The following is a 24,510-nucleotide window of genomic DNA, read 5'->3' as shown; positions in this document are numbered from 1 at the left end:
GTGATGACAAGTGGGGTGACAATTGACAGATGTAATTCACAATTTACCAACAGTACTAGGAAGCAGATGTTAATTAACCGATAACTAAGTATAAACACAACAGAATTATCCAATAGTATGATGAAACAAAGAGGATGCAGACCGGACCACTACTCTGCTTTGAAGATGAATAACCAGTGCTCTGAGATGAGGGACCTGAATACTACAATAATGCCTGATTAGCCGGCTGGGGGAACCACATTCCTGCTGACCAATCAGATCACATAGTAGCAGATAGTTGATTAGACATTGGTGCCCAATGCCAAATGACAGGGCACATGTCCATTGCCTTGGTTACATGGGCGGGACTAACATTGTGGTGTCACCCAGACCCACTCCTATGTTGTGGCCGTGACAGCGTTGCGGCTGGTGCACGGTGATACCATTACTATAGACAACATGTTTTAGAAGCCATTTCCAATATCCTAAGGTGTATTTTATGGATAAAATGTAGATTCTGTTGAGTTCCATACGGGCTATGGACAGTGATTTTACTCTAGTTAGAAATGTGCCAAAGTTATCAAGCATGGTGGCAAGACCCATTTGCCTTGGGTAGCAGGCAATCAGAAAAAAGTATTAAAAAACATGAGAAAGGTTCCTGGGACTATTTGAGACAACATATAAGACATGCTCAACAGTTTAACACAAATATGGCCACCAGTCCTACGCAAACTTTAAGGGAAGTCATTGTTTCCTAAAAACCCAAAGCACGGAACATTGTTCAATAACATTTCCAGAACATACATGACAGACAAATTTGCAATATGAATGATGAGACAGAACCAGAAGGAGCCAACATAGAGATCAAGACAACACATCCTTGAGATTCTACGATAGATTCCGCATTTATTAAATGTGCACTGATGGGCTTACCTTTTGACGTATCTCTTCTTCCATTTTGACTGGGGAACCCAACTCTGCTACTTGCTTCACCCCTTCACTAGAATATCCTCCATATTCCCACAGAACATATTCCTTAGAGTGTGACCCGCCAATAATTGCAGACCAGTGATTGGCTCTTCCTGTAGGGAAGGAAACAAGAACATTTATCATTATTTCAAAGCGACACATTGAGTGAGAGATGAAAGAAAGGCAAAACAGAAGAATTCATAAGAATGCAGAATCTTCAGAATGGTGGAAAAATTGCAAAACCTTATTCTTTTTTAACCCATTAAGGATCAAGTCCTGTACATATATGGTTCTTGATCCTGGGCTTGATCCGATAGTATAAATATGGCACGGATTTAACCCTTTCCAATCCACTGTCTAACATCTTCCCACATTCTGATTGAAGCTTGTACAGATCCATTGTCAGAAGACGTCCGACAGGGTATTCTTACCATCTATTGAAAGCCACTCCGCTGTCGGAGAGTCTCGGACGCACACACACACACACTGGCTTTAGCCAGCAGCAAAAAGAGAAAGCCTTTTAGGAAACCCTGAATCCAAAATTGGATTGGAAAGGGTTAAAACTCCTACTCTTGCAATCTAGCAGGAGCAGGTCAGGTGCTCGGCTGTCATATACAGCCAAAGACCCAGAGGAGAAGATATATCTAGTCAAATAAGGAACTTGTGCTGAATAGCCACTTTATTAGAGCCCTCAGCCCTTTCACGATTGGTGGTTCCCTTAATGGGTATTAGATCCATCAGCCTGGAGTGCAGCACACAATCACATGACAAGTTTTTATGGACCGGTTTTATTGTGAATCCACATTAGAATAGGAAAATTTAGCAATTTGAACGCCTTCCAACGAGACCCAGTCATCAGTGGTAGACTAGTTGGGGCCAGGATTTCATACACTGCCAACCTTGTAGGGTTTTCTCATGCAGCGGTGTCTAGAGTATACCAAGAATAGTGTGATTAAGGAAAGTTAACCAGCAGGAGGGAATCCTGTGGATGGAAATAACTCATCAACGAAAAGAGTCAGAGAAGGGTGTAAAGAATTGTTCTGACTACTTGCGTTACGTTGGATGACTGTATAGGACTTAGAAGACATGGTAGATATGCTGCAATAGATGTACATATAGCCATGATGTTATGGGCTTCATCTAGAAAGTTCCAGCACCATTGCTGTCTAAGAGAAACAGAAAGGCAAGAATCCAGGGGGCAAGAGCGTAAAAACTGAATCACTGAGTAGTGGCAAAACATCTCCTGATCAGATGAGTCTAGATTGCTGTTGCCCCGTGGAAGGTCAGAATTTGGCGCAAGCAGCATGAATCAATGAACCCTTCCTGTCAGTTATTCAGAACATGTCAGGACTTTTGTCTAATTTGTAGCAACTACAAGAAGCTTCCTGTCCAAAAATGCTGATATTCCTGTAGAACAATTTCAACGCCTGGTAATGAATTGCTGTAGCTGTGAAAGCCAAAGGAGGTCCACTACACTACTAGATGGGGGTCTGTAATGAAGTGGCCATTCGGTGTTGGATCCATGGAACCCATGCTACGTTTCCCACCCGGGAACAAGTAGGAGGTAAAAATATATCATTTATAGTTCCTTCTCAGTTCCTTGCAGGTGGGGGCTTGGGAGGGTTGAGTATGAATATAATGTCTATGCCATCCACTCACTAGAGGGCGGCTCCTACTACACTCTTGATCAGTGCCCACATTGAAGCGGTATACACAGCGTAATGTGTGTGGCACAAATTGGGGAGGGGGGAGAAGAAAGCCATCTCTTCCAAACTCTCCCCGTTGTGCCCAATACTCAACAGTGTAGCAAGAAGCAGCTCCCGCTACACTAACCTAAGCGATTGGCTCAGCTGCTTCTGCTTCATCAACCTGTGGCCAACTGTTCCTGTTGCATTCGGCGCCCACATGGAAGCGCTCTACTGGGATGTACAGCATGATGTGGGCAGTACCAAGCTGGGAGGGTTGTACTCACTGGTATCTGTATGCAATACACAGAGGATCACATTTCCGTATTTTGGCAAGAGCATTTCGGTCGCACAAAAAATTAGAACACATCTGGAAATCATTAGTCGAATTAGCCATTTTAATCGGTATGCGTTTGAGTCCCGCACGCAAAAAAACTCGCCCTGCCAGCAGAAAAAGTACAGTAAACTACGCCGGCATGTGCGCAAAAAAGTCTGGTGCAAAAAGGTTGTGCTAAGGCGCAATTGCGCCTACGTGTGTGTGCAGCCAGCCTTAAATAAGTATTAATTAATCTCTCTAAATATTCTGAAACCGCAGATCTGCTAAAAACAACCTCTAAGGAACCTACTGTTTCATAAACAAGACTTTTTAAGTCCGTTGATCTTCCTCACAGACAGATTATTATTACACTTTTTCTCTTTCAGGAAGCCAAGAAAACAAAAAAAAAAACAGGAAAAAAATCTCCAGATTCTCTTTGCTTTCATCTCATCTGCAAAGACATTAATTTTCTTAACCTGGCACAACATAAGAGCCATCGTTACAGCTGCTACCTCTGCAGTGCCACGCTCATCTCTCCCCATAATAAACTGTTCCAGTACTACAAGTGATTTAACACATAAATGACATTCTATGATCTACTTCATTACTTACGTAAAAAAAAAAAAAACAGGAATATTTCGAGCGCCAGTCAGATAGTAAGATGCTGCAAGCTAAATATAAAAAGATGCACCTTCCCTGCTTGTCAATGGGAATTAGGAGTCTTGGAACGGAGTTACATTTTGGATGCTCGGTGAAATTTTGGATATCCAGAATTAAAGCTTTGTTAGCTTATAGATCCCACGGCCCTTATAATAGTTCCTCATACAGAGCAGTAGTGTAATGGAAAATAACACACTCGGAAAATGCAAAATGAGAAGGAGCAACCTCTACCTAAACATACAACAGAACCATGTTTACTGGATGGTCCAAACTGGTGGATTCAAAAATTCTTTAGGAGTCAAGATATAGCAGTTATTTTTTGTTTTTGTTTTGAGGGGCATTCAAGTTTCAAGGTCTCTTAATTTTTTTTCTAGGATTGGGAGTAGACAGAAACATGGGACACATTTTTGAAGGCGTGGGTGTTCTTCGGGGATGAGTGAGGCAGATGGCAGCATCACTCTTACGTCCGTGCAGGCCATGGGAACAATGACCTACATGAACGCAACCTAAATAAGGCAAGAAAGAAATGGGTGTAGGGTCGTGCATATATGATCGGACACCAATACCAAACATAAACCGAATGTGCATACAAGCAACCACAGAGACAACAGATACCAAAATACTTAATGTACTAAACTACCAGATAGGTGGAAATATCTATAAGTACATACGAGGTGCTGGTTTGCATTTTGGCCAAAACATGTAAGCTCATAAGCCCACATCAAGGGTCCTCGTTGTCTTGTAAGTCTCTACTCTAGCAAGACAACTAAAACCACAAAAAGGGAACCCTAACTACAATTGTGGCGATTGTCCCAACTGTGACTGCTCCATGCTGGAACCTAGGGCCTGGTTCAGCCTAGATGGTAACAGGCAGGAACACCAGACAAGGGAAATACAACAAAATACACAATGGACAAGACAGTTCACACCAAGTGTAGTCAACACCTTCAGACATACACAGAAAGGACCCTGTTCAAACCAAGTGACTGCAATATAAAGGGGGCATAAGAAGACATTGTTCACACCTAACATAGTCCACATCTTCAGACATACACTGCGCAAGTCATTGTTCACTCCAAAAGTTTTTGCTCACCTCACAGGCAACAAGAGCTAGTTCAAGTGTCAACACACCAAGAAAGGGGAAAGAGCGTCAGACACAAAACGGAAATAAAAGGAACAGATATCACCTACCTGACAACATACAAGACATCAGATGTCTGGAGGCCACACCTGATAAAAGGAAAGGATGAAGCGCCCGCAGAACACGCAGCTAGGGAGATCAGGTGCCCAGACGATCTTCAGGGAAGGTGGGAAGAGCAACCCAAACTAGCAGCATGCATGCCACAACCCCCCAAGTACCGAGTGGGAAATAGATAATGGTTAACTGTCCAGCACCCTCTATTTAGAGGGGCTGGTATTTATGTGCAGAAGACCAATGGTGATTGGCTGGCTGGAAAACTCCTCACCATCAGTCAGCCAAATCAACCACATTCATATCTGTGTGCTCCTAGAAACCCATAGTACTACAGGTCCTGGAAGCACAGCGTGACAATTGTCCAGTGCCCAGAACCCAAGTGACAGTGGCTGGAGTTAGAAGCATTTTCAGTACTTAAAATTGTGATGTTCACATTTCAAGAACAGCAAGTAATCATCGGTTTTCTTCACTTCCGTGGAGTAACACCCAATGACATTCATCGTCATTGAGAGAGACATGCAATGAAGGTGTCATGGCTGTGATAAAATGTGCATTTGTGGGTGCGACAGTTCAAAGAAGGATGGACGTCATGCGAGAACGAGACCAAGGAGCCTCGACTACACACCAGCCGGTCCGACAACATGAATACACATGTGCAGCACGTCGTTATGGAGGACCGCCAATTAACTGTGGAAGAGATTGCCTGCAAAGTTGGCATTTCCATAGGATCTGTGCACACCATCCTGTATGAAGACCGGAAGAAGTGGAAACTTTCCTCTAGGTGGATGTTTGCTCCTTGGGCAACTGTGGTTCAGGGGTTTCTTCATGACAGCAGCTTTGAAGTGGTTCTTCATGCTCCCTCCTCCTCTGACCTTACACCTAGCAATTTTTGGCTTTTTCCACCTATGAAGAACGCTCTCCATGGTTGCACGTTTTCCAGTCATTCCGCTATTGTATCTGAAATTTTGCAGTGGGCAAAACAGACTCCTAAAGGTGTGTTTTCAGCAGCTATGGAATCATAGCACTGATTTTGTGCAAAAATGTATATGTCAAGAGGGATTATATTGAGAAGTAATAATACTTTTGGTTTTCTGGACTAAATAGTTTTGTTTATGCATATGTTAGGGAGTAGGTAAGGGCAAACATGCTACAAAGGCAACCCATATGACTTTTAAGGGGTCTAAGCAATTAAAAAACGCATTTCAGGCTGTTGTTGTCCCTATTTTAATAGGTTGTGAATAGAGATGAGCGAGCATGCCCGGTAAAGGCAGACACTCAAGTGAGCATCGCTCTTCTCGAATAACTGCATAGTCTTGTATTCACATGATAATGGGGTAAGCGAATTTCCCTTTTAGAGTTATTAATATTCTGTAAGAAGGTACAATTAATATTTTGTATAGTGTTAAAGTATATGGCTCCATCTTGAACTTTTCATATCCTGTAAAACATATGTGCCCCTTAATTTGACAGGGTGATCTTTGCATCCGGGGATGATGTTTGCTCATCCATCAGAATAGAAACATGGACAGCTTGGCCATTTTAGACAATAACTCAATCTATGCCTTCAAAAATGTGATTCATAGAATCGTAGAGTTGGAAGAGACCTCCAGGGTCATCAGATCCAATCCCAGACAAATGTCACTCCAGTCATTTGTTTGAAGACTTCCATTGAAGGAAAACTCACCACCTCCCGTGGTTACCTGTTCCACTCATTTATCACCCTCACTCTCTAATATCTAATCTGTGTCTCCTCCCTTTCCGTTTTATCCCATTGCTTCTAGTCTTTCCTTGTACAAATGAGAATAGGGCTGATCCCTCTGCACTGTGACAGCCCTTCAGATATTTGTAGACTGCTATTAAGTCTCCTCTCAGCCTTCTTTTTTGCAAACTAAGCATTCCCAGATCCTTTAACCGTTCCTCATAGGACATGATTTGCAGACCGCTCACCATCTTGGTAACTCTTCTCTGAACTTGCTCCAGTTTGTCTATGTCTTTTTTGAAGTGGGGTGCCCAGAACTGGACACAGTATTCCAGATGAGGTCTGACTAAGGAAGAGTAGAGGGGGATAATGACCTCACGGGATCTAGACTTTATGCTTCTCTTAGTATACCCCAGAATTGTGGTTGCCTTTTTTGCTGCTGCATCACACTGTTGTTCAAGAGTATATGTACCATAGAAGTAGACCATGTCGCTGCCCTTGGAAAGAGAGAGCCCAGCCCTGGGTGTTCCCATCTTCTTTGCTATTGGGTGACAAGAACCTGTGCACTACTTTGTTATTCAACAAGAACCGCATTGTTCTCAAACAAGCCAATGAGAAATTAACCTAAGAACTTGTGTGTTGGGTGACAAAACTTGTAATCATATTGATGGGCTCATTTTGATCTTTACCATGATGGCGCCCTCCCTTGAATGTACACCACTTTTGTTTTGCTTACATTTTACTATACTAGAAATATTAGAAGAGCCAAAGCAAAGGTTCGCCAACAACAAAGAATATATTGGGTCCATTTTTGCCAATTTTCATTTTTAATCTCTTCCAAATATTTGCATGCCATAACTGTTATAATAAATCAAATAAACATATGAGTAACAAGCCTCTTGCCAGGCATGAAGTGCTTCATCACAAAACCCTTAACCCTTTCATGACCAAGGGTCTTTGATGCGCTTCTGTCCAAGTCACATTCTGCAGTTCTGGTATCCTCACTTTCAAAAAATCATAACTGTTTGATTTTCCAGGTGACATATCTACTTAAAGATTAGATTTTATGTGAGAAAAGTTGTATTGTTAAGTGCTACCATTTAAAGTATAATATACTAAATGGTGGAGTAGGCCTCAAAAATTTTTCTTTATACCATAAGGCATCCATTTGCAATTGTATCCTAGATATTATACACAACAGATCATCCATGGTCTGGGTCGAACTTGAGCACGCGAGCATCCCCTCACAAATAATGGGAATATTTTGGCTCTCCCCAACTGCATGTCGTAAAATCCCATCAATACCACCTCTGTCAAGTCAGCTTCTGGACATCTGGAATAGTTCTGCAACCCCCTTTGGACTGATATCTAGGCCGGGTCCCCTCACTCCTCTGTCCAGGAACCCAGATTTTCCCCTGTTAAACGAGAGGCCCTACCGACTACCGGAGGAGACCCGGTCCCCCTTGCGAATCAGAGATGTCATTTCCATGTCAGCGGTTCGGCCTATGAGAAAGGTCCTGGGAGGTGGGGCCTCCAGACCTGGAGCGTGGCTACGGTATCTTAAAATAAGGCATTTTATTCAGTCCCAGGGACCCATGGAAGCTCTGAGATCTTCTCTCTCCCAATTCGAGCAACTCGTTGTGTCCCTTACGCCAGTTAGGTCCGGGGTCTCGGTGATGTACCATCTCTTCGTGTCGGCAGAGACCCACAATGATGCTGTTGGTTGTGTGAGGAAATGGGAGAGAGAGCTGGGGAAAACTTTTTCGGACGAGGACTGGCTCAAGTCCTTTTCCCTAACCCACACTCTAACTACCTCGTCCAAATTTCAAGAAACTAACTACAAGCTACTCTCTCAGTGGTACAGAACACCCACAACTCTGGCCAAGATATATCCCCAGACCCCAGACACCTGCTGGCGTTGTTCTCTTTGAAGGGGTAGCCTCCTCCATATTTGGTGGGAGTGTCCCTTGATCTCCCCCCTCTGGATCGATATTACAAACCTCTACAACGCAATCTTTAGGGACTCACACTGGAGGCGGTACTACTATCAATACTCCCTGGCTCCATAGCTAAAAACAAAAAAAAGCCCATTTAAATTCTTCTTAACAGCCATGAGAGAAATAATTCCAAGGCTCTGAAAGTCTCCCTCGCCCCCTCAAGAATTCAATGGTTGGAAACTGTGGACCATATAGCCCAAATGGAGGAAATAACGGCCCACGACGAGAACAAAAGAGAGAGGTACTATTCAATCTGGTCAGCCTGGATACTTTTCCGCAGTCCCAAAGATATGAAGATCTGGCTCCAATCGGGCATTGTCCCAGCTTGACTTCACTACTCTCATTGTTCCTACTGTTCAAAATACAAGCTGCTCTGGTAAGGCTTTTAGCGCTCTTCATTCCCCTCCCTCACCTCGCCCTACTGACCCCTCTGTCTTCCTTGTACTCTATCCTTTATCTCCTATCTCTCGTTTTCTCTTATCACTAATAATTTTTACTATGTTAACTTTATTGTTTCTTTTTTTCTTACGAATTGTTATTTGAATGACATTTTACGACAAAATACACGAAGAGTCTATGAAGCGATGTGAATGTCAAAGTTATTATATTTTGAAAAAAAACAATAAAAACATTTTGAACAATAAAGTATAATATACTGTATTGGGAGATTTCTTAAGAATTCTAAGGGGTGCAAAGTGTGAGGGAAACCAAATTTGAACCATTTTGGTTATTTTTACGGTGTTCATGGTGCAGTAAAAGTTACATATTATCTTTATTCTGCTGGTTAGTACGAGTACAGGGATACCAATTTTATATTGTTTTTATACAGTAATACTTAAAAAAATACTTAAAAAAAAAAAAAAATTGCTTTCTCTCACCACATTATGACCTCTAAAACTTTTTTATTTTTCTGTCGATAGGGTTGTGTGATGGCCTGTTTTTTGCAGAGCGATCTGTGTACCATCAATATGAAAAGTACTCAGATAATAAATCTGTGAACCTGTACATCTCTACCATTTGATTGAGTTGAGTCTTATTCTCAGTATTCTTTCGATTTTGAAACTCTCATAACCTAATGAGGGCTGTGCACACAAGGCATCCCAGAAATATTGATGAACTGAAGCACATTTGTAGTAGAAATGCTCAAAAATTCCTCCTCAATCTTGTGCAAAACTTATTTGCAGCTACAGTAAACATTTGTTGGAGGGGATTGCTGCAAAAGGCAGATTTATTGGTTATTAAATTCAAGGGTACACTTACCCTTTAGTTTATTGGACTTTATTGAACTTTTTTGATGCCATTTTTCGTCCCTCAAGGGGACTTAAAGATGTGATCATTCGATCACTAGAATAGAACACTGCATTATGTATGTATTGCAGTCTACTAAGCCTATAATAGCAGCCTATTATAATCTGCTAGAAGCGGGGCCTCATAGGCTGAATTAAATGGCAGACATGGAGATCTCTGTCAGGCCTCCATGGGAACCCATTGATACTTTGCAATCACACTATGTGGTGCAGATGGGTGACAGAAAGAGCCCCCTCCCCTGTCATCTTCTTACATACTGCAGTTGCTAATGATTGTACCATGTAAGGGATTAAACTGCCAGGATCTGAGGTTTGTCTGCTACTGTCAATTACAGCAGGAGCCTGGCTGTTAGTAGTCAGCCAAACGCTACCTTACAAAGATATAGGTTTAAAGCCCATTAGTGAGATCAGTAAAAAGGTGTATTGGCCATCACTAAGGGGTTAAACTCCTCGAAACAACATGAATAAAGGTTTTACAATTACCATATGCATTTTAGGTACCTGTACGGCTGAGAGCATGAACATTTATCTACGAGGCGGCACAAGAGGAATAATGTGTATAATATTGTGTATAATAAGGCTTATGTGCCACAGGCAAGTATAATGAGAGGCGCGATGCTCTCCGTCTATGTCTGTCCTCTCCAGCTTGTGGTGCGTAATAGCTGCATAATAAGCAAATGTGTTATATACTGTGCCACTGGTAATGAAGACCGATAAACCCCGTTAGCAGTTGGACTCGGAAGTGCATTGTTTCTTAGTCTCAGACTAGAATCACATTCAACCGAACATATGTTCTATGTACACAATGGAAAAGACTCAAAGAACAAAGAGCACTCCAGGCGCCCGGCGATTATCAAACCTGCACACTGCAAGGTAAGTACGTGGAAGGCAACAGAAACAAGCTCAATAAAAGTTGCAATGATAAACACTTGCTGAGCACATCCTCTGAGATATCATTCAAAGCCCCTCAGGAACCGCTTCTTGTTTTCTTGTTTTCTACTGTACTAAGCAAAAGTAACTGGAAGGGAAAGGGTTAGGACGCTGGTCTTGACTCAGACTTTTAATATCTAGGTTAAAAAATATATCAATCTATCCATTTAGTCATGTCCGATCCTCGGTGACTTGATAGGTGAACATTCTCCATACTTCAAGCACGGCTGCACATATTGGTATCCATTTTTGATGGTGTGGAGCCATTGTGTTCTTTGTCACGCTTTCTTCTGGTTCCACTGGTCATTCTCTACATTATTGACTTCTCTAGCTAGTAAGTCAGTAGCGGTCTAGTGACTTCAGCCTCCAGCGATGCCTCTGGTCCTACGCTATCCAACACTTCTCTACCTGTTACCTTGGCTGTCCATGACATTCCCAACCATTTCCACCAGCACCCCATTTCAAATGCATCGATTCTCCTTCTGTTGGCCCTCCCTAGTGTCCAACTCTTGGACCCATACATCATCATATGAAAGACGATGGCTCCAACAAGTCCGCTCTTGGTAGTTAGAGTGATATCTTTGCTCTTCCAGATCTCACTCATGCCAACCTTTTTAGAGCGGCCCAACGCGATGCCACACTTGATCCCTTTGATGGACTCGCCATTACGGTCAACCCCCTGATCCAAGGAAGATAAATTCCTGAACTGATTCAACTTCCTTGTGAAGGTGCAGGCTCATTTTTTCATTTTCTTCCTTAAGTTTCAAAATCATGTTTATCCTCTCTTTATAAGTTGTTTCTGGTTTCACAATGTGTAGGAAGCAATTTTCCCACGGCCCTGTTGGTACAGACGAGGTTCAGGTGCATGTGAAGGTCCGGAGTGACAGCATGACGTCAGCACTAGATCGTGGGAGGCCCTCGCCATTGCATACACAGGTGCTGGACAACAAGGGAAAAATATTTCCCTTTTGTTATAGCACTGGTTGAGCTATCTATCGAATACCGGTAGGATAATCCAACTCATCTGGAAACTCAGTAAAAATTTCAAAAAGTTCAAATGTATTTCATAAATGTTGGATGTGTAGTGACCACCACTGCAAGAAACCTTTCAGACATGTTTCTGATGCATAAATGAGTCAGCAAGGTTTCTTGTAGTGGTGGGCACGACGCTTTTAACGCCATAGCGACACAAAACGTACAGCTACACCGGGGCCTTAGCAAATGGTGGCCCACGGTCCCTAGACATACACTGTTGCACTGCTGCAGCCTGCGGCCCAGCTCCAGGTGGCGCTCAGGGAAGGAAGAGACCATTACTGAGGGAGCCAGCAGCCAATTCCACACTGCAGACTCCCCGGATATGCGGTCCTCCCTACCACTGAGAGACTATTACATTATTCTCTTCTAGTAGAATCATAAAAATAAATACCAGCTGTATCCCTAAAACTCTGATCTATCAAATTAACACATTACTTTTCCACGTGGTGAATGTTATCAGAAAAAAAAATACACGGTGCAAAAATTGAAACTTTTTGGTCACCCCATCTCCAAGAAAAAAAGTAATCAAATGCAATCAACAAGTTGTATGTAGTCCAAAATGGTACCAATAGAAACCATGGGTCGCCCCGCAACAAACAAACCCTCACACAACTATATCAACAGAAAAATGAAAAAAGGTTATAGTTGTAAGAAGATGGCAATAGAATACCGGTATATATTTTTTTTTTTTAAAAAAACATGTTTTATTTTTTAAAGGTAGTACAGCAAAATACCCTACATAAATTTGGTATCATCACAATCGTATTGACTCACAGAGTGAGGGTGACTACCCACTAGCGTTTGCGAATTTGCTGCATTTTTTTTCCAGATGTCTATGGGGCTTTCTAATGTTAAAAACGCATTGCGGCAAAATTGCAATTTACCGCGAAATCGTGATTTTGCATGATGCAATTTTACCATTAAGGGCTTAGTCACACGGACGCATTGGCGCCCGTGTTACTGCAGTAAGAAGATTGCCGTACTTCAAGACGGACGTCTCTCTGCAGCTCCGGGAGAAAGAACATGTGACCGGCTTCATTGCCGGTCAAGTGTTCTTTCTTCAGCGCTGCGAGGAGTCGTCCATCTTGAAGAACGGCCGTCTTCTTCCTGCAGTAAGAGCTCAGTCACACGGGCGTAAGGATGTTGGTAATATATTTATACACTGGAACTGCTCAGTGTTTGTACCTTGGGGAGTTACTTTGAGTGAGTTACTTTTTAGATTTTGGTTTTCGGATTGCAACTTTTTATTTTTTTGTGCTGCCCGCAGTCGTTCTTGAGCTTTGTCTTATGTTTGTTTGCTTGTCTGTCCTGTTCTGTCCTTGACTGTTCTTTCTCCTCTTAATTACATCTGGAATTAATCTAGGTTTCTGTTGTTGGGTCACCCTTCTTAGGGTGGGTGCTCCACTTTATAGGCATGTCCAGTCAGCGCAGAGCAGGGAAAGATCTCAGACGTTTAACTGCTCAGTACCTCTTATGTTGCTGTATCATTAAGCCTGTTACTGTCCCAATATCTGTTGGTCGATTTCTTCGACAGGGCTGGCCAGATGTGACATAATTGAATCAAAGACGAATTGTGTATTAGGTTTGTGTTGAGGTTTGTGTATCTCTACTCTTTGATGTATTAATTTATAGAAAAGGTGACACTGTGCAAACATGCTATTGAATGGTTCAAAGGATTATGCAACTGGGGTTCCTAAGGTTCGAGCAAGAAATACAGCATGTCTGAAAGGTCGTCCACCATTTATAAAGAAGATGTGTATCATTGTTCATGCAAGACATGTCATCGATAAGTTATAATAGGTTTTTCGTAGTTAAAGGGTTTTTTCAGCACTACACTACTCGTTAGTTAAGTCCAGGAAAACCCCTCTAAAGAAACAGACCCTAGTGAAAAGTGATTGACTCCGAATTTACCCCCAAATGGGGTTTTCTTGTCATGGACCCATTGGACCTATCAATATTTCAGAGTCTGCGCTCACTAGTGTAAAATATGGTACTCTATGGGGCAGTCTGACCTTGACTCAAATACTCTATATGGGATTTCAGTCCAAAAGAGAAAGATAAACCTTCTTCGTGTACCAAAACTTCAAAGACAACTTATGCGCATGAAGCTATCTTAGATGAGGGAACTTAAACTGAAAGATATGCTCGGGTCAGAGAAACATCAATGAATACCACAGGGGTCCATTCGTAGTATAGCTTTGTTGGCTCCATAATCTATTGCTGTTATGAACCTGTATATAGCTACGCTGTGCATTGATATGTAATGGTGGCAGGTAAGGGAAGGAGAAGCTAGGCTGAGTTATGCTATCAATATAAGGGGCAGGAATGGGTATCTGAAGACGATGACAGGTTTGATGAACTAGCACTAGTGTGAAGACACTGTCTAATAACTCTGCATATCTCAGAGTCTTATGCACATACATTTTAGATAGTTGTCAGATGAATGCTCACTTGAAAAATAGCTATCTCGCCTGAAGCCCGCATGCATAAGGACACTTGGCTTGGTCAAGTGTGCATGTGTTTAGACTGAAGAGAGAAGAGAAAGCTGCTGCCAGTCTCCTCTGGCAGCAGCTTATCTCCTGAGAACAAAAGGATCAGGGAGTCAAAATTCAATATGCTTAACCCTTAAGCTCCTTATAGACATATCGAGAAGTGCCTGATTCTCATTTGACCGAGCGAACGAACAGGTGACATCATCACCAGCTCATTCGCATTTGTGCCGCCTGTTGAGACTACACGATTTTCATTGAGAATCAGTGTTAAAACTGCACAAGAAGTACACAACCCGGTGGTGATTTTTATGCCGGCTGAAACTGAACAACGTTTTGCCATGTTTTACTTTAGTTTTCAGCCACAGTGATGATGCAGCTGATACCGGCTTTTAGCACTCCTCATCATTAATAAGGAGCGCTAAACCCCCCAAAATACAACAGACACCGCTTGAAAATCGTGGCACTGAAAAGCGCTGAGATCGAACGGCTGTCTGAGCAGGTCCATTGAAAACAATGGGAGCGTTATACCGAGCTAACGGTAATAAAAAGTCCTGTGTGAGGCCTAAAACCTACCATATGCAGAAGAGCAGACACTTGTTAAATTTATGAGGGTTCAAGTATGCCGTCTTCCAAAAAGTCACCAAGACGTAATTTATGTCCGCAATGGCCAAATAATGACATGTATTACATCACCAAAACATGGGGAACACAAAATAGGGCAAGTAACAATAGCGGAAATACATGGATGGGAACGCTATACCAAATCAACCTTGGTGTAGCAGATCTGCCTAGAAGCACAGCGATAGCCCCAAAAGGAGCAGCCCCACATCAGGTCTAATCTGTCCCTCGATGTAGAATAGGGAAGATGTTTAATGCAGATGGGAAAAGAAATATTTATTAAATAATATATGGTAGAAGTGAATAATCCCCATGTATAAAAAACAACCACCGCTTACAGGAGTCCGCATCTCACCAAACACCTAAGGCAGAATAACCAGCGCCCACGTAGAGGCGGGCCCAGAATAAATACTCTGATTGGCCAGCAAGAGATGTTGTAGTAGGGTTGTGAAGACGGGCATATTATACACAGAGCCTACTGAGGAATGTCTGACAGACGACATCTCTGTAGGCTCAGTGTATAATATGCCCTTCTTCACAACCCTACTAAAACATCTCATCGGGACCCAACACCAAATGACGGTGTATGTGCCGAAGATGCAGTCACGTGGAATGAGGTTGACCAGGGGTGTAACTATAGAGGATGCAGGGGATGCGGTTGCACCCAGGCCCAGGAGCCTTAGGGGGCCCATAAGGCCTCTCTTCTCCATATAAGGAGCCCAGTACTATGAATGAAACATTATAGTTGGGGGCCCTGTTACAGGTTTTGCATTGGGGCCCAGAAGCTTTAAGTTATGCCTCTGTGCAGCATGGTTTAGGTATGGGTACGGGTACAGATACAGATAGAGGGGGGGGGGCAGCTCACCTTTTGCATTAGGGCCCCTGAGCCTTTATTTACGCCCCTGAGGTTGACATTGTGATGCCACCTTGGCTCCACTTCCTGATTGTGTCTGCGGTTCCACAACAATACTAATGAAATCCACTTACACAGAGATGGTAGGAATATTTGAGTATGTTTTTTGTTTGGTATGGGCTCACCATAAAATAATGCAAAAGATCCACCCTCTGAGTCCTCCTCGTTCATATAAGAAAACCTTTCAATTTTTCCACAGTAACCACGAATAATGAAACAATTTCAATAAGACTGTATCAGGGCAAATCAACTCTTTTGGAGACAGACGGGACAGCAGCAATCTTGAGGTTTATAAAGCCATGATTTGGGCGTAATGCTTTAAATCAATCCCACAAGAAGTCACCTAGCAGAGCTCAGGAGAACACTGCAGATGGTTTCAAAGGCCGTGTGAAGGAATACAGAATCCACATTATACATAAGTGGACCAATATATGACCTGGAAGAAAATAAACTCTTTCTTGGAACTACAAGGCAAGTAATCTTTCCATTTTGAACTAATGTTCAGAATACGTTGTATAGAATGACCCGTGGTTTTTGCAACTTTTGAGATGATTAATTATTCATTTTACAAATATATTAAAGTTTTAATTTAAAGAGCTTCAAAGACTGTACAACACCGCAGTATTCGACTATGGCTCGGAACCCCCCTTGCATCCTGGTTTCCTGTGGTGCTTCACAGCTTGTATTGTAGACTGAGATGCTGATTGTTAAAGCAGCTAATCAAACAATTACTGATGCAATGCTATGCTGCTTAAAGGAATATTACATTTAGAACTAACTGATAAAAGAAAATAATGTTGCCCCCAAGTGGTTTTTAGTCAACGAGATCTTCTATATGTGCTTGGAACAAACATTCTTGAAGGAATTTTGCAAAGAACATGCAATAGCTCCTCAACTTCCTGATGGCTTCCTTTTTAGCTGGCAGATGATTAAAGGGTTGGGACAATCAAATAGGAGGGGCTTAGCATTCCTGGTTTTCTGTTGTAGACTGAGAAGTGGGGGGCAGTTACCTGATAGTTGCATATTTGTAAGAAGGGAAAAAGGCTAAGACACATATAGAAGAAATATTTAGATATTTCTCATAGTTTGAACTGCAATATAAGACAGAAAATGATCAAAGGAGAGGAGGAGATTCAGGAAGGATTTTCTGAGTTTCCCCTTTTTCAATCTTGGGACAGACCACGTTTCCCTCAGCTTCCTGACGTGGAGTCACCCTTGTCAGGGCGATCACCCTGCTTTTTAAGAGGATTTTCTTGCATTACTTTTAGGGAGATATTTCCCTTTCCCCCATTGTTTAGTTTTGCTATTAATAGTTTTGTTCTGCAAGTTTTCTATTAAAGCGTATTCCTGTCCTTTTGGACAACTATCGTATTATGTCCAATCAAGGGGACATCCGGCTCAAAAGTATTAACGTGCTAAAGTTATGTGTCATCAATGTAGCGGAATAACGATCCTTTGACACAGGATGACTGTTGGAGCTTAAGCACCCATCAGTCACCCTGATGATTATCGCTCTATTGCTTTCACACAGGAGCAATAATCATTCAGTGAATTGAGGCAGAGCGCAACGGAGATCGCTTCGAGCAGTCAGCCTGAAACAGGCCGATCGTGGTTTGATTTTTATGCCTGCATAAATTGAAGGCTGACCGATACAGAACTGCTTGTTGTTCAATCGCTTGCAGTGTTTACACGGAATAATTATCGTTCAGTTTCAATCGGAACGATAATCGTTCTGCGAAAAAAGGGCTCTAAATTACACTTTTTTTGGTTAATTTAAGCCATAAACTTTTTGAAAAAAAATTCCGGGGCTGAAAAACTGCTTTGAACACTTAACACAAATTACAAACAGAAAAACAAGAACAAAAAGAGATAAGAAACTAATACTGAAGTTACAATAAGAAAACAAATACTTTACGATGGCTTTATTCTGGCATCTCGCAACACCATGAATGTACGATTATTAAATTGTGCTTTTTTTGTGCAATATTGTCTTTGACAGTTTAATGCACCTTTATTGTCAAACCCCTTATCGTACTTTTAAATAAAATTCTACCATAAAACACCGGTGTCAGCGTGTTCCCAGCAGTAGACTTCTTTATATATAGCGCCTGCGTGTAATTGGCGATTTGAAAGAAAAGGCCAATAAAAAAAGGTAGTGGAAAATGATGCTGTCATCCAATATTGAAGTCTATAGATAAGACATTTCATTAAAGAGTTTCTTTTGCCTTTCTAGGAATGGAAGGTCAAAATTGTTATAGGCAACGATGAATCATATTTTTTGAGGTTAGAAAACAGTTGAAGTAATTACATGGATGGATATTTCAATGAGCGGCGCCTTTGGCTGACAGACGACCCATTGGGACCATTTCTGTAGCTCAACAGAATATATCATACAAGATTTTGTTTGTTCTAGAACACAACTGAAAGAGATCAAACAGATCTTTGGAAGTAGGTATCGTTGTGGCTTTTTCTCTGACGCTCAGCCTCATTTTTGTAAAAATCAATTTGGATCAGAGGCATAACCTCAAGCTACTTTGTCCTAATGCAAGATTTCCAACTCCCCCACCCCACCGAGCATATGCCATTCATAATACTGGTGTTTTCATATGTGGTTGAGGAGGCTTTGTACCACCTTGGACAGAAGAGCATGGGTGTAATCGCTACCTCTGTACCCCCAGTAGCTCAGCCACGGACTTGGAAAAATAAGAAAATCCCCCCAAAATATTGGCCTCCATTGTGCCACTTTCAAGTAACCAGCTGTAAGTGAACTCACTTGGGTAATCTTTAGGATGGTACTTCTCTGACCAATTTCCATAGAAAGTCAATCTGTACTTAGCAGTTCCACATGCACAGCAGTCTGGGATCGCCTTTTCATTTCCAATATCGAATGTTGCATCTGAAAAAAAGAACAAAAATGTAATATGTATCATCAAAAGGAAATGTTCAAGTAATGTAGTCACCACACATGTCACTTTCTAGACCCTACTCTTGTTGTTGGTCAAGCATATACAACAGAGGAGTTTGAGTCTGGAGAAAAGACAGTTTTATCTACCCCATACCTGATAGTTCTGTAAATGAGTTTTTAGACCCTTTCAATGTAACTAAGTTGTTTCAAAATGACTTAGGCCCCATTTACATGGGACGATTATCCCCATGTAAATGGGGCCTAAGATGTCTTTTGAGTGATAATCTTTGCGTGTAAATGCTACCATCGTTTGCTTTTCAGCCGAACGCAGATTTTGTGTTGAGTTTAAAATCCATTGTTCAGCCAGAGAGTTGATAGCAGGGACCGCACACTGTGATTCTCCATGGGAGTGCTGATAACATTGTTTTCAGCTGCTGTCCCGAGGCAGAGCAAAGGTTCTGTATGCAAATAACAGACCACCTGCTGTTCTGTGCATACAGCTCAAGGAGCTCATTTACATGTAAATAAAGCTAATAAGCTGCTATTGGGCCCATTAGCAGCTTATGCAAAATGATTGCTCAAACGGTCATACTCCCTGTCTTTTGAACGAATTTTGAGAGATCATCTTTGCGTGTAAATGGGGCTTTAAAGACCAGATACAACTCATACACTGAACATTTAAATGTAGTTGCATCCTAGTGCTACTAGTAGTGGGGCAATTCATGGAATTAATGTCCATACCCATTCAGTGCAGGAACCAAGATGTGATACAAGATGTGTTACAGGCATGGAGGCTACCCTGTTGTACCGCCTCTAGCTTGGATACAAGATGTAATACGGGCAGGCATTTAGGCTCTGGTACCCTGTTGTACTGGTTCTAGCTTGGATATAACATGTGATACAGCCAGGTATGGAGGCTCTAGTACCCTGTTATACCACCTCTAGCTTGGCTACAAGATGTGATACAGGAGGGCATGGTGGGATACAGGTTCTGTATGGTATCCTGCAGCATATTGCTGCACATTTGCTGTAACTAAACTTCTAGATCATGCTAACTCGTAGGCTGTTGAAGTCCGTGCCCCTAGATGGTCCCATACATGTTCTATTGGCAATAAATCTGGTGACCGGGCAGCCATGGAAGTGTGGCAATGTTGTGGAGGCATTCCTGTGACACCCTTTTGGGTGCCGGAAAATGCCTCTTGGAAGCCGCCATGAGAGGAACACATGTGGCTGCAGGATGTCCTGAACATATCGCTGAGCTGTCATTGTCCCTCATACCTCTACTAGGGGTGACTAACTGTCGTATATGATGGCCCCCCAGTCCATCACACCAGCAGTGGGGGCAGTGTGCTGCTTCACAGCAAAGGCAGGGCTGAGGCGCTCACTCCTAAGTCTCCAGACACGGTCATCCTCAGTGCCCAAAGCTCAACATGGATTTGTCGCTAAAGACAACTCGGCTCTACTCCCTAGCATCCAGTTAAATTGTTCATGACATCACTGCAAATGGAGGTGATGGTGGGTGAGTGTCAATGAGACCAAATGTCCTTCAGTCAAGCAACAGGAAATGGTTCCAACAGACATAGGGGACTATAATGATGGGGTCACCTTTCTCTGTATAGCAGACAATGAAACAGTTGGAGCTGCTCGTACGTATCCGCTGATCAGGCAATCCTTTCTACTGGTGGTCTGTCAAGTGTGTCCTGAGCCCGGTCACCTTTTGTGCCCTCACGCATCCACTAGTCCCAACATCTTCTAACAGTCTAGCCAGAATGGCCCGGATAGCGGGCAATTCATCGATACGACCATCCAGCATCTCACATCCCAAATATACTCCCCTCTCAGACTCTGGTGATGGGGTGAAATCTCTTCTCTGCGTCGTAGAGGCGTCTAGTGGTCAACAAGCTCTACACAAGCGTAAGAAGAGGTCACTGCACACAAGAAGCCTCCGAGAGCCTCTTATAGGCCAAGAGGGAACCACTTTTAGGGCCTCAGGTGGGAAGACCGTTCATCTAATCACCAAAACTCTCAGCATTTACATATCAGCCTGAAATGGAACTGCAGGACGAGTTTTGCAGCAAAACAACAACTTCTTCAAGGACTGGATTTTCTTTTACAAAGAGTGTATAAATGTTTAAAAAAATATGCCAGATCAATGCAAGTAATGTTCTCACCTTGCTCACACATTCTTTTTGTAAGTGATCCTTCATCCTGGAAGTAAATAATTTTCTTCTGTACAATGCTTGCTCTACAAGTAAAACAGAACAGAATCATTGAATGAACAAGGATACAAAATAACTAGAGATGAGCGAACCTACTCGTTTCGAGTAATTACTCGATCAAGCACCGCGATTTTTGAGTACTTCCGGACTCGGGTGAAAAGATTCGGGGGATGCCGGGGGCGGGGGGAGGCGTGGCAGTGCGGGGGTAGCAGCGGGGAACAGGGGGGAGCCCTCTCTCTCTCCCTCTCCCCCCCCACTCCCTGCTGTAACCCCTCCACTCACCCACGGCGCCCCCCGAATCTTTTCGCCCGAGTACGGAAGTACTCGAAAATCGCGGTACTCGGGCGAAAAAGGTGCGTGGCCGAGTAGGCTTGCTCATCTCTAAAAATAACCAATTTCACTAGTTAGATTTAATACTATTGCATGCTTCTATTAACATAGTCCGTCACATTAGTCCATTGGGTTCTGGATTATTAAAGTGACTGTCCAGTCCTGGAGAAATAAAGATGGCCACAGCAGCTTCTTGGACTGCCTGATGCACACTGTGCAATAGTATACATTATTATCCTAAGACACTGCATCTGCTTTGATTGGCCAGTGCTGTCCACATGAGCAGGGCTGGTCAGTCGGAGCAGCAGCATGTAATGTCTTAAACTACCAATGCATACTAATGCACAATGTACATCAAGTAGTCAGAGAACTAGTTCAGCCACCTTTGTTTCTCCAGGCCCGGAGGGTATTTTACCTGTACTTTAATGGTACTACTGTATGTTCCATTGATTCAGTGCTTCACTTTTGGGGGCCATGATGGCCGCTGACAATTTTTGGGAATCTAATGGATCCTGTGAATTGCTCTGTGATTGGTCAGTGCTGATCATGTGAGCACCACTGGCCAATCACAGGACAGCTACAGTGCACTGGTAGCTCTAACACTACCAGTGCACTATAGATGCTCTGGCTGCTTGAAAAACTGAACCAGTACCAGTGGCAGTAAAGTAAGGGATAAAGGGATAAAGTATGAGTAAGATACCCCTCCACCCTCTGATCCTGGGACAAAATTTTGGAAACTGAAACTAGAAGGTTGCGTTAATCAAAGTATATAAGCACACTGACCTCTATTCTGTGGGTTTCTACATTAATGTTAGATGGAGGATTGCATAGCAAACACCACCCCAAAAACACACCAGTAAGCAAGTAAGTAGAAACTCTAAAGCCTTTCACAGTCTCATGCTATCACTTGAGCCGAATGGGTAGAGTGGTAATGCCAAAATTAGACAAAAATATGAGAAGACCCGATATGGTCAGCACATGGTCACCAGTGAGATTCATAGGAATCCGAAGGTTCTGTTAAAGGGATTGTCTGAGTTAATTCATTTCTATCTGAGTAGTCTCCCAATGTGTAAAAATAACAGCAGACCGTATTCTCCCCACTGTCTCTGTGACACAGCCGTTGGTTGTCCCTGTGATGTATTGTTTACAGAGGGCAGCAGCCTGTGTATAGGACATCAAGTTCAGGGATCAAGTATAGGCCTCTGTGATTGGCTGCAGCAGCCTGTGACATCCAGTACACAAGCTGCTGCAACCAATCACAGAGCTCAGGGATCAAGTATTGGCCCCTGTGCTTGGCTGCAGCAGCCTGTGACATCCAGTACACAGGCTGCTGCAGCCAATCACAGAGCTCAGGGATCAAGTACTGGCCTCTGTGATTGGCTGCAGCAGTCTGTAACATCCAGTACACAGGCTGCTGCAGCGTGTAAACATGGGAAGACTGATGGCTGCAGTGCAAGAAACAGAAGGGAGCTGAGAAAGGGGAATATACCATCTGTCTTTACTTTACATGTGGGAAGACAATTTAGAAACGTATTAACTCAGACATACCCTTTAATAAATTGTGGAACTTCCACTGTTTTCTGTAACACCAATAGATTTCTAAGGGGCTAGGTTCTAATAGACACATTGCAGGGTTCCCCAGTGCAAGCTGTAGACATGTGCAAAGAAGAATACTAGAGGGACTGTATATTTCACCCAAGTGCTTAGCCTTGGTGAGATAAAACTCCAATCCAGGTCTTCCTTCTGGGTCCCAGTGAGCTGAGCTGGACCTACTGAGGTCATCACTGGGACATAAAAGGCTGCAAGCTCAGGCAGTCAGGGTCAGAGCCTGGAGTGAGCACATCTATCCTGGTGGACTTCTGCTGTTTGCTGACACTTTATTGCTTGTTTATAGTGAGAGTACTGCTGTTTAGTTAGTGCCTTTACGGGCAAGTGCTTGTTTTGCTGATTGCACAAGCTGTATATGCTGCCAGTGTCCATTGTTTTCCACTGAGTTTTCTGTTATCTCTGAAATCAATATCCAAGAAAAATAAAGTTATTCGGACTTTTACATGGACTGAGAATGCCGCTGTGTTGTTGCCGACCTCCACCCCCATGCAGATGTTGCAACAAAGCACAGTCTTTACATAGGTCTCTCCATTCAACACACAATGTATCAGTAATTCTGAGCCATGAAATTCAGTAGTTCAGTCCTTCACATGCAATCTAATAAACCCTAAGAAGCTTTTTTTAAGGTGAGCATTAAGTCCCCTTATGTACAGATGGGTTCCTCCTTATTTTGGCTCTTGGTTTAAGATATCCCAAGATGAGTCGTGCAAGACTGTAAACTTTGAAAAACTTTGGTGTTACTTTATTAAGCATGGTGAGTAATAGAAACTTTTTTTTTTGTAAGTTGGCCATTTCAAACCACTTATCTCATGATATCTTGAGCCAAGAGCCATAGTAAGGAAGGACACATCTGTACTAGGCTCTTGTGCAACTTGACAGCTCACTCATGGGGTATTTTACCATTGCCCTTTAGTTTGGAGTACCGGTAAAAGTCCCAGTTTCCAGGCCAACCCACTTTTTAAAGGTATATTTCATAGAATCGTAAAGTTGGAAAGGACCTCCAGGGTCATCGGGTCCAACCCCCTGCTCAGTGGAGGATTCACTAAATCATCCCAGACAGATGTCTATCTAGCTTCTGTCTGAAGACTTCCACTGAAGAGGAACTTACCACCTCCTGTGGCAACTTCTTCCACTCATTGATCACCCTCAGGCCACGGTCAGATGAGCGCTTTTTTTCATGCATTAATATGTGAGCGAATGGCTGTGATTGGTCACAGCGCTCAGCCAATCAAAGGCAGTGCTTCCAGGAGGCAGGGATTTTTCAATCCCCAGCCAGAAGAAATGAAGAAGACCAGGGGAGAAGACACGGCAGAGCCAGACAGTGCTTCTAGCTGATGTTTTTTTTTTCTGCAGCTAGGACTTATTTTTGGAGTAGGGCTTATGTTTCAAGGCCCCTCCACCCCCCACCCCCACCCAACCCAACCCCCCCCTAAAATCCTCACCGCAGGGAGTCCCCTCATCACTGAACACTGTAACACTGCTGTCATGATTAGGGGACTCTCCGCGGAGATTAAGAAATCCCCTGCCACAGCTGTCACAGCAGTGGCAGAGGAGCGTGATCTTCATCCCTGTGGGGAGTCTTCTCATCACTGAACACTGTGACAGCAGCGGCAGGATGTTCAGTGATGAGTGGACTCCCAACGGGGATGAAGG

At 42.9% G+C, this 24,510-nt stretch overlaps 1 protein-coding gene across 3 annotated transcripts in view; it reads right to left on the bottom strand.

Annotated features, from left to right (window-relative positions):
- The window catches only part of SPON1 (spondin 1), a 535,993-nt gene that overhangs the window by 380,410 nt on the left and 131,073 nt on the right, over positions 1-24,510 (bottom strand). For all 3 annotated transcript variants that reach the window (XM_066583268.1, XM_066583266.1, XM_066583267.1), the window contains exons 4-6: positions 20,872-20,945; positions 18,569-18,691; positions 913-1,061 (exon numbers count right to left, since the gene is read on the bottom strand). In XM_066583268.1, coding sequence (XP_066439365.1) covers positions 913-1,061; positions 18,569-18,691; positions 20,872-20,945 — 346 coding nt within the window. The remainder of the gene's footprint in view (positions 1-912; positions 1,062-18,568; positions 18,692-20,871; positions 20,946-24,510) is intronic.

Source organism: Eleutherodactylus coqui, chromosome 11, assembly GCF_035609145.1.
Source record: "Eleutherodactylus coqui strain aEleCoq1 chromosome 11, aEleCoq1.hap1, whole genome shotgun sequence".
Classification (NCBI taxonomy): domain Eukaryota; kingdom Metazoa; phylum Chordata; class Amphibia; order Anura; family Eleutherodactylidae; genus Eleutherodactylus; species Eleutherodactylus coqui.
Note: the sequence above shows the minus strand (reverse complement) of the source record. Positions and strands in the feature narration are given on the sequence as shown.